Source organism: Lissotriton helveticus, chromosome 7 (assembly GCF_964261635.1).
Source record: "Lissotriton helveticus chromosome 7, aLisHel1.1, whole genome shotgun sequence".
In the NCBI taxonomy this organism is placed as follows: domain Eukaryota; kingdom Metazoa; phylum Chordata; class Amphibia; order Caudata; family Salamandridae; genus Lissotriton; species Lissotriton helveticus.
Window position 1 is genome coordinate 1296521728 of NC_136068.1, and position 15746 is coordinate 1296537473.

Genomic DNA, 15746 nt, shown 5'->3' on the forward strand with positions numbered 1-15746 from the left:
TTTTGTTATGCTATGCTATGTTGTGTTTTGTTATGCTATGCTATGTTTTGCTATGCTATATTTTGTTATGTATGCTATGCTTCGTTATGCTATGGTTTGTTGTGTTTTGCTATGTTTTGTTATGCTATGTTTTGTTATGCTATGCTATGTTTTCCTATCCTATGCTTTGTTTTGTTATGCTATGCTATGTTTTGTTATGCTATGCTGGTGAGGGTGAGTGAGGGTGAGTGAGGGTGGGTGAGTGAGGGTGGGTGAGTGAGGGAGGGTGGGTGAGTGAGGGTGAGTGAGGGTGGGTGAGTGAGGGTGGGTGGGTGAGTGAGGGTGGGTGGGTGAGTGAGGGTGGGTGGGTGAGTGAGGGTGGGTGGGTGAGGGTGAGGGTGAGAGGGTTGTGAGGATGTGTATCCTATGCTTTTTTTGTTATGCCATGCTATGTTTTGTTATGCTATGCTGATGAGGGTGTATGAGGGTGAGTGAGGGTGAGTGAGGGTGTGTGAGTGTGTGTGAGTGGGTGTGAGTGGGTGTGAGGGTGAGGGCGAGGATGTGATGGTGTGTGAGGGTGAGAGGGTTGGGAGGGTGAGGGGGTGTGAGGGTGTGAGGGTGATATTCTTCCAAACCCTGATCTGCTGACCTCCTGATTAACACTCGACAATGAGTGGCGGAAAAGTGAATCAACCAATATGTGCACCATGTGCAGGAAACAAAATTGTAGAAGTGCCAATATAAGAACGGCCAACAACAGTCCTAGACTACAATATGGCAGTGAACCATATCAAATCAGTCAACTCAACATGGCCTTGTATGTAATAATGTGACCAAAACCCAGTGTCACAATAAACAAAAAAAGTGCCATCCATTAAGCCATCATTAACAACCGAAAATGTGGGAAAAGTAAAAACGTGTCGCAGTGCTTCCACATGGTAATATAGGGCTCAAGCATGCATAATCGTGAAACTAAAAAGAAACGGGTGCATAGGCACTCGCATTACGATGTCAAACGGTAAACGCGAACTGCGCTGGTCATGCGAAAGTGTTTCCAAGTCGGAGCGTTAATGCTGCAGAGAAACAATGATAAATGAAACATCACACTCTGTATTGCAAAGTGAGAGTGCCAACTCATGGATATGCCAATTACGTCAAGAAGCGCACGGCTGACAAATGTGCGGAGCACCTTTTCAGTACTGAAACAACATTTGTAACGTCAGGCGGGTCAGCTGCGGAAGCTCGCCCCTGTTCCTGCACACTCGCCCCGAAGGGGGTGTTGTTTTAGGGACATCTACCAAGGGTTGACCCTGTCACTCAGGGGGCGGCATTAGCGGTGCATTACCCAGAGATCTGAAGGAAGCGGGGACAGGAAGGGCTCAGATTGAGAAAAGCAGGTTTCACTTAGGACAATAATAGTTGCCACTCGAGAGTATTTTGTGCGTGTTTGTAGAGCTAGGCGCAGTGAGGAAATCCATGTTTGTAGAAGCGAGGCACGGCCTGCGGCCGTGAATAAGTGACGGCGAGGGCGGGGCAGCTGAAGCCTTTGATGTGGCAAATGCTGCTGGCAGGGGGAAGCCTGGAGCGAGGCACGGCCTACGGCCGTGAATAAGTGACGGCGGGGGGCGGGGCAGCTGAAGCCTTTGATGTGGCAAATGCTGCTGGCAGGGGGAAGCCTGTGGGGAAATGCAAGCTCGTGCACGAGGAGCTTGTGGTCACGTGATTTCACGTGAACTGTTGAAAATCCAGGTCGTAAAAAGTCAGCTTTGTGGATGGACGGCAAAAGGTCTCTCTACGAGACCTAAAAACTAAGGAAGAAAGGTGTTTTGATAGCCTTTCATGGCCATGAAAGCAGTCCTGCAAATCAGGAAGAGAGTTTCTGGATAGTCCGGGGGTGAGCTTTTCAAGCCTGTGGCAGTCAAACTCACCTGTCTTAATTTACTCTTTTCAAGCTCTACTTGCATTTCTAACAAACCAGCATTTCAGAAATGTCCTGGTTTTCCTATAGAGCGGTCCACTCCATACTATTCACCGAAGCTCAAGTAGCACAGTAACCTCCTTACCTTTGCCCTTTCCAACTCCTCCCGCTCCATGCTCAATTGCTGGGTCATGACTCTCCTTTGCTCCTCCAGTGAGCGCTGCAGTGACTCTACCTTGGACTGTTCTGCATTCACTCGCCAGCGTTCCTACAACATTTAACATAGATAAGCAACATTTATTAGAGGAATTTTCACATTTAATTACATTTTAGTTCTGCATTGTCACATCCTATGCCGGCTTTATCATTATAATGCTTGACACCATCATTTTCACTACAACACGTGAAGAGCTCAAATAAGCATACAGCTCAGTAATAGGAGCTGGCCCAAAAACATCTCCCATCAATGTGTGAAAGTAGGGTACTTAAATAAAACACCACAAAAACAGAGGATCTTATCACATTCTGGGGGTTTCAAAAGTTGGAGGAGTTCAAAAAGCTGTTCACCATATATAACCAACTGTTCCTCTTGTGGCCCTTTGGGACCCACTTTGATTGATCGAGTAACTTTCAGAACCGGCAAGCATCAATGCAAAGCAGTCTGACTCTGCTTCTAAGGCTTCTTTAAGAGCTGATCCAGAAGACTGTTTCAGCTCCGGCACCAGGTATGGTGTTAGTATCTTTAGTCTCTCCTCCTAAGCAGAAACGGAAATGGGTGTTGGCCCAGTGGCAGCATTTTTGGGGTATGTTGAAACTCCTTTGGGCTGTCTGAGTCCATTTTGAGGACTGCTAAGAAGAAAATGGCTTCTTACGCAACGACATCAGAATTTTACAGATATTCCAAAGTCCAGATAAGAATATCTCAAGAGAAAGTAAGATTTGTATTGTTTTGGAACATTTATTCTTGACTAATGGACCTCCTCAGGGTTTTGGTGGGCAAGATGAAGATGATGGGCCTGCTTCAAAAATTGCATTTTATAGTATGTCTTGAAATACTACAAAATGTACTACAAAGTGCTATTCACAAAACATGAGCAGATTTTTCTTCTCTGTATTACCTATACTTATGGGTGAAGAATTTTCCAACCACAATGAGGAGTTTCTACACATGTATGTATACGTTTTAATAGTAAATGTGGGAGGAACTGGAGGTAGTCCCTAGAAAAAAGGGCAGACTTACTATAAAACAGGATGGAAATTAGGGAAGAGTAAGAGGGGCTTAGGGAGGGACGTCACTCTCCACCCACACAAAAGTAAACCAACTGTTATACATAGGGGGTGGAGACATGCAACTTACACTTTTGTAGTAGATTTACATTGAGTTTGTGAATGCCAGAAAGTAGCACACTAACTCAAAAGTATGAATTACCTTTGAGAATCAGGCCCCATGATGGTAGGCAGACAAATCACTACCTAAATATTAGGAAGATTCTGTATTGTTACTGCAATGCCAGTGGGGTTAATACTTTCTCAGAGTTCGAGTTTCTGCCTTCCTCTTTAGAGAGGGTAGCACTATTTGCAGGAATTGGGAGGGTTCGGAAGATGCTGAATGTCTCATTCCTCAGACACCAAAGACATTTTAAATTCATTTTATTTCTTCTATTTAAGATACGTCTAAAACGTATGAGATGGTTGACTAAACCCTCATTAGGTCTGTCTAGCTCAACTCCAACTTTTTTTCAGAAGCATGTGTGTGCATTGAAGGGATAGCCACAGTCACACCGCGGCCAGGGCAGACTGGGCTTTAAACATGTTTCTTTGACCTGATCTGTAAGCGCTTCATTAAAAAAAGCTCTATCTCAGAAACCTATTTATCTACCAAACTTTCAGTAGATAAAGATGGAATGGCTCATCATATCTGCTTAAGAGTTCCTACTATTGCTTACCATCAGCAATTTGAGGTGGTTATGGTCTATCTGGAGCATGAAATGGGACCCAAAACGTGGGGCCTAAAGTGCTATGAAGCTCATACAATGGCAAATCATTACTTTTGAAAACCAAGTCACGTTTTTTCTACAGAGAAGATTCTCCAACTGATAATCAGCAGGGGAGGGATTGACCAGCCATCTTAAGTGTGGCTCGAACAACCACAACTCTCTTACATCTGTCAGCAACAAAGGGATAGTCCTAGTCAGCAGCCTTCTTTACACTGCACAGTGCCAGTTCCAGGACCTCTTTCAGCAATTCAGGTGATTTTCTTGGGCTAGTTCCTTTCTGCAGCAGTAATCAGGGATACAACTATGGGCCTCTGCTGGCCATAACATTCTTGTAGAAGTCTGATACTAAGAAAGGCTCTCGTAGATGCATGTATATTGGGGACCTCCTAGTCCAGTCTTTGTCTAAAGAGGCCAAGTTATAGAGAAATCTAATGAAAATATATTTACTGTAAATCTATGCCTGTTTCTCACAGTAGGCTGATGTTAGTTTCTTCCACACTGAAAAAATATCAATGAGCCTGCCCACACCAGCATAGAGAGTTGTAAGAAGAAAAACGTCTAATGTAATTGTAGATGAAGCTTCAGTTGCCGTCTTTTGCTTTACTTGTACTCTTCCCCTAGTAGGTACTCGATACAGAGGCTGCGTGCATACACAACTAAGGTATTTGAAGGGCTGGTAGTACTGCTGTATACGGATGAGATCTATAAAACGATATGGTTGTCTGCATAGGGTCCTTGACATTTTCCAAAGTGTGGTGTAACTTATCCTTGAGCTACTCTTATCTATCCCGGGTCTTGCCCAACATTTTAGTCTGGACATCCAGTAAAAAATATTTACAACTAAAATAGCCTCTTATTGCCAATGAAGTGGCCATCGCTGACGCAATAGAATCCATGAAGTTTGTACCAGAAGAATGATATGTGTAGGAAAGGCCAAGCCACCAGCTACCAGCTGATTTAAAGCCCCTGTCTACTCAGGTCAACAGCCTTCTTTACCAAATGTGACTTTAGATAATGGTACTTGACCAAAATAATGGTCATATGAATAGAACGTAAAATCAATAACACAAAAGCAAAATATTTATTTTACTTATGTGAAGATTTTATCCAAAGCAGGTGCAAAAGGCAAAGCAATAAACTGGGATGGAAAATTGTGATTAAATCTGAAGAAGGAGAAGAGATATATATGGGCAGCCGCGGTCCGTGCAGATAACGGTGGGGCCGCATGGGGTGGGGGAACTTCGAGGGATAATGCAGAGGGGAAAGTAAATAAATAATTCATTATCCCTCGGCATCGTCCCTTGAACCAAGTCCCCCCCCACACACGGCTCCACCGCCCCATTGCGGTTACCTGCATGGACCACGGCTGTATATGGGTAGAGCCAAGAAGATGCACACTCATCAGAGAAATTAAACAAAAAAAATTAGATGTGCCAAATGGAAGAGAACTAAAATAATAGGGAATTGTTTCAGTGAAATACATACTATGATTTCTTGCATTCGAAGAAGATGCCTTCACTTGAATATTACAATTGCAGCAGCTCTAGTTGGTCATCCTGACCAATTACTCCCTTATTTACACCTACCTCCACAACACCCGCCAGGATTTGCTTCATCAGGGCCACTCAACATAGAGGAGACATGTTAATGGCTATGGAGAGCACAAAATCATCGATACTTCACAACCTGCAATTTCAATCCTGATTTTAGATGATGTGATGCCTACATCCCAGCATACGTATAAGTAGTGTACCTTTTCTGTCTTCATGTGCTGTTGAAAGCAGAATGTATCTTAACACACATAACTTTGGTGATTTGAAGCAAAGGAAGTGGAGTTGTTATCACCCTGTCTGATTGCATCTCATAGTCATATAGTGTGTGCAGATTGACATCTGGTGAGTGCTTCTGAGGATTAAAGAAGGCTGTTCGCACCTGCAATTTTTTTTTACTTAACTGTAATACTGGTTCTGCATCGTAGGAATCCTCACTGAAGTCATAAATATAGAATAATTTGCGCCAGAATACTCATCTCAGAATACTTATGTAACATAGTTCAGTGTTGGTGGATATTTTGAAAAAAGAGCATTAAATATGTTGATAACATCTGTTGTTTGTTTTCTCTGCTATTATTATTTTGAAAGACCTACACTGGAGCATCTAGCACAATAATTTTCCCCTCAAAAACCAGAGAGTCTTAAACTTCCCCATTTCAGGAGAAAAATGAAAGTAAAGGATGACTGCAAGGTTAAGAGTGCATGTGGTTAAAAAGGCATACTGCTCCTTTAAGACGTCAGCAGCTTTGTGTTTCCAGCATGCTTTGTGCTGGAACGTTGCCTTACAGTCGAAGTTCTTTTGAACGGTTCAACACCAAGTGGAAATGGGACCTTTAATGGGGAATTTACAGACAATGAGGGATGGTTGTTCGTGATTTCAGTGAGGATTCCTAAAATACAGAACCAGGATTACAGTAAGAAACACTTCCTTCTGCATCGTAGGATGCTCACTGATAGTCATAATTGTAGAATGGATTAGCAGGCTTATCTCTCTAAACAAATGTCATTTAACTATTATCACTTTCAAAATCAAAGACACTATGTTAAGCAAATAGGTTTTTAAAAACTGCTTGCCCAACTATAATGTCCGCTCTAGTACCTACAAGAAATCTGCATCACAACAAAGTTTAGTGACCGCATGGATTGATTTACATTTGGCTGCTTTACCCATATCTTGTGAGGAGACATTCTTCAACCAAGGAGCAGTTGCTGCCTTCCCTCTCGTGACATGAGCTCTGTAAAGGATTTGTTGGCTTGTTGATAACACATAATACATGAAACTATCCATCTAGCAATGGTTTGTTTTGTAGAACCCATCCCAGTATGGAGGGGTCTATAATTAACGAACAGTTGATTAGTGTTTCTCGTGTCCTTTGTCCTATTCCTAGCTAAATAGAATTATAGGACTATTCTAACATCCAAAGATTGGAGTGACCCCTCTACATGAGTGGAACGATTAAGGGAAGAAGTACAACAGGAAATAGCCTGGATAAGATGAAAATCCCAAACTACCTTGGGTAGGACATTTGGACTTCTTAAGATAACTTTATTATGAAAGATGGAATATGGAAGATTGTATAAGGTTCAATCTATATCTATACTACTATTATAAAGCAAGAACTTTGAACCTTTGAGGCGGGTAAACTCGGGAACCACAGCGCCAATCCACAAACCCGATACATCATTGTAATCGTCAGGGTGTGCAGATGGACATAGGCTATATAAACTATAAAAATATGTGCTATCTAAAAAATGTACCTTAAAAAAAAAAAGTTGTCCCTTCGAAGTAGCACCGGCCGCGACCTGCGTGCTGACGTCAGGAGCGCGGGGAGGAGCGGCGTCCAGGAGCGGCGGACATGGCGCGGGGGAGGAGCGGTGACGAGCGGCGGACAGGCGGTGAGGACCGGCGGACAGGCGGGAGGAGCGGTGAACTGAGGAGCGCGGGGGAGGAGCGGCGGCTGAGGTAAGGCTCCGGGGGACCCACGGACAATGTCGGGGCAGGCGGGGATCGGGGCAGGCGGGGGACGGGGGCCCGGGCTGCTGGACAAAGTTGGGGCGGGCGGGAGTCGGGGCGGACGGGGTCCCGGGCTGCTGGACAATGTCGGAGGGGGCTGGGGTCGGGGAAGCCTGATTGCTCCCGGACAAGGTCGGGACGGGCTGCTAGTTCAATATAAAGCTCGAAGGTCACTGACCCTTCTCGCGGATGTGATCCCTATCAAAAAGTCACTTTTCATGTTATATGCTGCAATGTGGCCTTATGGATTCTTTCAAAAGATTCAGTTCCATTGGGGAACAAGGTTTCCGGCTCGGTGAAAACGTTTCTCCAAACCTTCCAAAAAGTCTTTACTCTCAGGGATTGAGAAAAAAGGACTATTCATTTGGGCCCTTTCTGTGTGTAGTAACTGCAGCCAGGTGAAGTTTAAAGGAGGGATACTGTAGGTTTGAGTTCGCCAAGAAAAGCAAGATTACAGATTCTTTGCAATGAATTAGATTGTATTTGGCTTTCAAATACTACGAGCCACATCTTTTCCAACTGTAATTTATGACCTTTTTGGAAAGGACATTTTGACGTTTGGCTTCTATAAGTATAACCATACCTTCTTGAGGTAAATTTAGGTACTGTATGACTACATGGGTCATGAAGCGAAATCCAATGATTGTATGTAGGGGTGAGGTATTCTCCTTTGCATCTTCCATAGAAGATGTGGTCTACATGGCCGTTCCTTGAGTGGTACTAATGACAGATGGGAGAGATTTGGGAACCCCCATCGCCTTGGCTATTCCTGAGCTATGAAAATTATTTTACAGTTTGAGTGCCTTAGCTTTGTGAGTAGTTTTGGAATCAGGAGGAAAACCATACAGACATTTGTTCGACCAATTCATTTAAATAGTATTGCCCAGTGAAGATGGCTCCCATACTCTTAACATCATATTTGGACATTTTGCATTTAGTTTTGTAACAAAATATCACTTGTGGAAAACCTGTTTCTTAGAAAATATATATTTACATTTTTTTTCTTCAGGATGAGGTGAGCATTTCCATTACTTGGGTCAGCCAGTCCCACATCACCCCTAGCAGCTTTGATGGCAGACCCAGGGGAAATACCAGAAGGCCACTGTGATTGGTTCTTCATTCCACATTCCACTCAGTGGTGCATAGCATCCCCCGTGGTCGGACCAGTTTCTAGTGACATCTAGTGAGACCGACTTATGGACCAGGATATATACCTCACGTGACCCAAATGTAAACCCGGAATGAACCAGGATCTTGTTATTACCTCTCCCCTAGAAGTGACACTTGTCCCTGAGAAATCAAGTCAAGTCAAGTCAGAGAATTTATATAGCGCACTACATACCCAGAGGGTTTCAAGGCGCTTAGGGAGGAGAGGACGCTTACTTGTCAAATATCCAAGTTTTAAGTTGCTTTCTAAAAGCTAGGTGGTTCTGGGTAAGGCGAAGGTAGGTGGGGAGTGAGTTCCATGTTTTAGCTGCCAGGTATGAGAAGGATCTGCCTCCCATGGTGGTCTTGGGAACAGTGGCGAGGGCTTGGCTGGAAGAACGTAGTTGGCGGGAGGGTGTGTAGAAGGACAGTCGTGAGTTGAGGCATTCTGGGCCGATGTCGTAGAGTGATTTGTGTGCGTGGGTTAGCAGTCGGAAAGTGATCCTCTTATTGACGGGTAGCCAGTGGAGGTCTTTCAGGTGGCCAGAGATGTGTTCGTTACGTGGGATGTCTAATATGATCCTGGCTGAGGCGTTTTGGATTCGTTGGAGTTTCTTCTGGAGTTTAGCGGTAGTACCTGCGTAGAGAGTGTTTCCGTAGTCCAGTCGGCTCGTGACCAGAGCATGGGTGACTGTTTTTCTTGTTTCGGTGGGGATCCAGCAAAATGTTTTTTTGAGCATGCGAAGAATGTTGAAGCAGGATGAGGATACGGCGTTGACTTGTCTGTTCATTGAGAGTGAAGAGTCTAGGATAACGCCAAGGTTCCGTGCGTGGTCTGTCGGGATGGGTGCTTTTCCAAGGGCTTCCGGCCACCAAGAGTCGTCCCAAGCAGAGGGGGAAGTGCCTAAGATGAGGACTTCTGTTTTATCTGAGTTCAGTTTCAGACGGCTTTGTTTCATCCATTCGGCAACTTCTTTCATTCCTTCGTGTAGGTTTGTTTTGGCGGTGCTGGGGTCATTGGTGAGGGAAAGGATCAATTGAGTGTCATCCGCGTAGGAGATGAAATGTCTCTCTTGCCGTAGGATAACATTTGGGTTTTGCTATTCAGGAATTGTGCCACTATCCTTCTCTTCACCTTGCTCCCTAGATTGTTAACATTCCAAGTCAGGCAGTTGAGCTCCCCCTTGTTACTTGTATCTTTGCCTGCAATTTATGTTTGCATGATTTGTGTACGGTCTATGCTGTTGTTATGCGTGTTCTGCTGTGTCAGTCAACCCACCCTCCACATATAAACTCCTCACACCCCACATCCTCTTGCAACGGGTCAAAAACTACTGCAGCCCCAAAAAGTGAGGGGCTTGTCGGCCCTTTCTCCTCACCAAACCTGTAAGTGAACTCTAATGTTCTAGGCTCTCCCTCTGATGTCATAGCACAGGATAGCCTTGTCTAATAAATGGATGCGTGGTCATGCAGTCCCTGCATCCGCTATATTGTTGCTGGCCCCGTTTGGGCCAGCAAGCATTCCGCCGCTTCTCATGTCATCAAAGTCTTTTTGCCTCCAGCTTGTTCCTCTTGTTCATCTGTGCCTCTCTTTTCTCCCGGATCAGTCACGAAGCATCTCTTTTCTTCCCTAGTGAGGGTGTCATCATACCCCTCCTGTTCTCCACTCTCCTTCCCTCTCGCTACTCCCAGGCCTCGTCTGTACACTCAAAGAACAAGGATTTTCCCTCCTACATTACTTTCCATTTCGCTGGGAAGTTCATCATGTATTGTGCCCCACACTGATGCAGCTTCGCTTTCACTTTATCGAAGGATCTCCACCTCGCCTGGACCTCTTGTGTGTAGTCTGGGAAGACCATTATTGTATGGTTTTCAAAATGTAGAGGGCTACGCTGGCAAGCTGCTTTTAAGATTTGAGAATTTGGGCTATGAGTGGTTTTGACTGGGCACCGGTTTTGGCGGTGTCCCCGGCACGCACACTCAACTGTAAAGTGCAGTGAGAATCCCTCCAGTTTAACGGTAGTATGCACAAAGTTCTCAACATACCACTAGACTGGTTGGCCCTCCATCTTCTCTGGGAGATCCACAATGCGCACATTATTGCATTGAGATCAATCCTCTGCGTCTTCTGCCTTGGTGTGGGGAAATTGTGTTTTTTCTGCCTGCAGGTAAGGCCGCTCCCCACGCCGCACAACACCTCCTGGGTGTCCTTGCCTCTCCCCCGCTGCTGCCATAAGTTCACTGCTCCTCTGCATCATTCTGTGCCTGTGACTGTTGTACCTGTAATTGTTGCCTGCCTCTCCCCATTTTTCCTTTCCTTTTAAGTCCTGCGACTGTTGTACCTGTAATTTGTCTACTGTATCCCGTTTTCCTTTTAAGTCCTGTGACTGTTGTACCTGTAATTTGCCTTCTGTATTCCTTTTTTTCCCTCCGTTCCTGCTGCTGCTTCCCTGCGGGCCGCCGCTCGCTCGTTCGCCACCTCGCTCCCATCTCTCAGCTGCTCCTCCCTCCCACCTCCCCTTATATGGAGGCCGCTGCGCAACCGCGCCGCTGGCACGCCGAAGACGCGCCTAAGGCAAGCCTGTCTGCGCCCGTATGCGCCTGGACCGCGCCCGAACCCCTGGCGAACGCCACGGCACCTGACTCCACTACGATGCTGGCACCCTCCACGCACTCAACCCCGGACGAGAACACACATGCTACAGGGCCTCCCCGAAGCACACCCAAGGACCCTTCACCAGCTGGACCTGCAGCCTTGCCATCATCCGCCCCGCCAAACCACCTCCCAGGAATGAACCTAACCACCTCAGATGCATCCTCCTCAACACCCACTCTGCCCGCAAACAGGCAGTTGAACTCTGGCACCTACTTAACTCGACCTCCCCAGACGTCGCCTTCCTGAAGGGGACCTGGCTGAACCATTCCTCAGCACCCGACATCGCCATAGCCAACCCAGAAGGCTACCAGATCACCCGCAGGGACCGCACCAACGGAGTAGGAGGAGGAGCTGTCATTTTCCACAAGAAGACCCTCAGATTCTCGACCAACACCAATGACACCCTCAGCACTTCCGAACACCTGCACTTCCAGATCCACACCGACCCCAATACCACCCTCAGAGGAACCCTTGTCTACAGACACCCCAACCCCGACCACAGTTTGGCGAATCCATTGCCGACTTCATCAGCACTCACGCCCTCGCCTCTATGGACTACATCCTCCTCGGGGACCTGAACTTCTACCTCGAGAACAACACCACCACCAACTCCACCACCCTGACTGACAACCCCACCAACCTAGGACTCAAACAAAATATCACAACACCCACCCATGCTGCCGGCCACACGCTCGACCCCATCTTTTCTGCAAGCCCCCACGTCTCCTTCAGCCACACCACCAAACTCCACTAGACCGACCATCGCTGCATCCACTTCACCTTCAGGAAGCCCACCACGCACCACCGCACCCAATAGATGCCTCGCCGGAGCAATGTTACCGATGACCAGCTAACCACCACCCTAGCCCAGAGCCCACCTGCCGACCCCGACACCGCCACCCACAACCTCAGGCAATGGATCCACGACTGCGCCAACACCCTCGCTCCGATCAAGAAAGCCTCCTACAGTAACACCAGCAAGAATGCCAGCTGGTTCACTGAAGACCTCCAGACCTCCAAACGGACATGCCGAAAACTGGAGAAGTACTGGCTCCGTTAATGAACACCGGACAGCAGCGCAGCCCACAAGAACACCACCCACAGACACCATCACCTCATCAGAGCCGCCAAAAGGGCTTCATTCAAAGACCGCCTACACAACAACGTACACAACAGCAAAGAGCTCTTCAACATTGTGAAGGAACTCTCCAACCCCAGCTCCAACACCAACGACATCCCACCCTCGCAAGACCTGTGCGGCTCATTGGCCACCTTCTTCCACCGCAAGATCGCCGACATCCACGACAGCTTCAACGCCACGACCACCCCGACAACCACTGAGACCTCCACCCCCTGGACCACCACCTGCTCTCCTGGACCAACATCATGAACACCATCAACTCCGGATCACCGTCAGACCCATGCCCACACCACATCCTCAACAAAGCCGCGACAACCATCGCCCCCCATCTCTGGAAAGTAATCAACATCTCCTTCGAGACAGCAAACTTCCCGGAAAGCTGGAAGCAAGCCGAGATCAACGCCTTACTCAAGAAACCCAAGGCAGACCCAAGGACCTCAAGAACATCCGACCCATCTCCCTGCTCCCGTTCCCGGCGATGGTCATCGAGAAAACCGTCAACAAACAACTGACCCGCTACCTCGAGGAGAACAGCATCCTGGACCCGTCCCAGTCCGGGTATCGCAGCAACTACAGCACCGAAACCGCAATCATCGCTGCCACCGAGGACATCAGGACCCTGCTGGATAACGGAGAAACAGCGGCCCTCATCCTCCTGGACCTGTCAGCCGCCTTCGACATGGTCTGCCACCGCACACTACGACATGCCTCCACGACGCCGGGATCCAAGAGAAGGCTCTGGACTGGCCCACCTCCTTCCTCTCCGGCAGAACACAGAGCGTCCGCCTCCCCCCTTCCGCTCCGAGGCCACCGAGATAGTCTGCGGCGTACCCCAGGGCTCATCCCTCAGCCCAATGCTGTTCAACATCTTCATGGCTCCTCTCGCCCACGTTGCCCGACAGCACAACCTCAACATTATCTCCTACGCCGATGACACCCAGCTGATCCTCTTGCTCACCAAAGACCGCCAAAACCAACCTACACGAAGGAATGAAGGCCGTCGCCGAATGGATGAGGAACAGCCGGTTGAAGCACCCTCTCCATGACTAGGCAGGTCAATGCCGTCTTCTCCTCCTGCTTCAACACCCTCCGCATGCTCCGCAGGATCTACAAGTGGATCCCCACCGCGACGAGAAGAACCGTCATCCAGGCCCTCGTCAACAGCAGGTTGGACTACGGAAACGCACTGTACGCAGGAGCCTCTGCAAAACTCCTGAGACGACTGCAACGCATCCAGAACGCCTCTGCACGCCTGATCCTGGACATCCCCCGCAGCAGCCACGTCACACCCCACCTGAGAGACCTGCACTGGCTTCCCGTCAACAAGAGGATAACCTTCAAGCTCCTCACCCACGCACACAAAGCACTCCACAATACCGGACCAGCATACCTCAACAGCAGACTCAGCTTCTACACCCTCACCCACCAGCTCCGCTCCGCCAGCCTCGCCTTCGCCGCAGTCCCCCGCATCCTAAGAGCGAGCTCCGGTGGCAGATCTTTCTCCCACCTCGCCGCCAAGACCTGGAACACCCTCCCCACCCACCGATGGCAAACCCAAGACCTGCTGACCTTCAGAAGACTCATCAAGACCTGGCTCTTCAAGCAGTAGCAGCACCCCCTACCCCCAGCGCCTTGAGACCCTCACGGGTAAGTAGTGCGCTCTACAAATGCTATGATTGATTGATTGATTGATTCTGTAAGGTGGCAGACCTCTACTTGAAGGGTTTTAATAGCTTCTGTATGTTCCCCCAGGGTGATCTCTGTAGTGTGCATCTGTTCTGCGATTTTACCAACATCAGCGCAAATGAGGGTCGTATCAACCGCCAATGTGTAAATTGTATTCTCTAACACTGATTAATTTCTTTGATGGTCAGTAGCAGCTCACCCATTGTGGACTCGCTGTCGCTTGTTTCATGTCTGCTCGGAGCGGTTGGGGTGCAGGCGTGGAGAGTCCGCGATTCCGCAAAGTGTACCCCACCCCTGTTACCTGTCCCTAGCCTCACAGCATATTTGTTCATTTTGTTTGATTGTTGTTTGGGGACTTTGTGGAGGACCATTCTGCCATTCAGTTCGGGCGATGTGAATCTTTCCCCCCGAGGGGTGGATTTGCCTTCAGAGCAGAGCTTCTGTAGTCTAATATTATGAAGTGATGCAACACCCAAGGGTCTAGGGAGGAAAGGAGAAAGGCACAAAATCTCCCGCCGGTCAGGTTCCTCGCTGTAACATGCACACTTGCCTGTGGGAACACCTTGTACCCTGAAGTAGTCTCTGCTTTGTCCCTTTTCTGTCCTGCTGCCTCACAAAGCAGTCTGGAGAGCCTCCAAATCCCATTGTCTTGAGAGGGAGACTTCAATATGGGGCCCATTGTCTGTTGTAGAGTTGCTGCTCGCTTATGGACTGTTTACAGTATGGCAGCAGCCATGTAGGATTTCTGCTGCATCCTGAGCCTTAGTGTCGGACCTGTTTTGTGGATAGTTACACCTTCCCGACGGATGGTTCTGAGTCCCAGATGTCTCCTCACCTTACTCCGTTTAGGGCCGAGTCTGGAGCCTTGATTTTTGCTGTTTGCACTCTTCCTCAGTAGTAGCTCACACTTTAAGGTTCAGCCAGCCATGGTTTTTACGACATCACTACTTGAGCAACTCTTTGGCTTGAACAGTAAGGCTCAGCTTGTCTTACCACCTGTCCTTGTGGTGGTTCCATTGATATTCTTTGCATTGTTGAAAAGGTTTAATGTAGAGATGTGCATTTGGAACTAGAAAAATGCAAGAGGCCATTGCTCCTAGCATGGATGAAACCTCCAAAGGGGATACCGCTCATCTTTTTGTGTTTAAGGTTGCTTTTAGTTAACTGAGAGTCTGAACTGCTGTTGCTCTCAGCTTTTCATGGATGACCTGTAACCCAAGATGGTGAGTTCATTTTTATGAGCCAATCGGCGAGATATGGGAAAAAGTAAATCAACCTTTCTCTTAGGAACTCTGATCCTACTGCCATGCATTAAGAAAACTGTTTTGGTGCAGATTTCAGCTCGAACGAAGAACAATGTACTGGTAGTGTGCTTTTCAGTTCAGTTCATTAAGTCTTTATTGCGATTATTCATCATAAAAGACATAGCATCCAAATAAAATGAGAATCCTTCACATAAAATACACCACGGTTATCAAAAATATAAAACATGATTGCACTACATCATAGGTTAATACAAGAATAAATATACAAGAGCATATTAAAAAGTGTTATCCTTATTTTCTTAATAAAAAAGTATTAAATATATGAACAAGCAGACAGACTTAATTCAACATCAATTAATTTAACCAGTGGGCGAGTCGTCTTAAAAACCAT

General features: G+C 47.3%; 1 protein-coding gene across 3 annotated transcripts in view; it reads right to left on the reverse strand.

The window, feature by feature from the left end:
* FBF1 (Fas binding factor 1) overlaps window positions 1-15746 on the reverse strand; it is a 596028-nt gene that overhangs the window by 139984 nt on the left and 440298 nt on the right. For all 3 annotated transcript variants that reach the window (XM_078654557.1, XM_078654558.1, XM_078654559.1), the window contains one exon: window positions 2043-2165. In XM_078654557.1, coding sequence (XP_078510683.1) covers window positions 2043-2165 — 123 coding nt within the window. The remainder of the gene's footprint in view (window positions 1-2042; window positions 2166-15746) is intronic.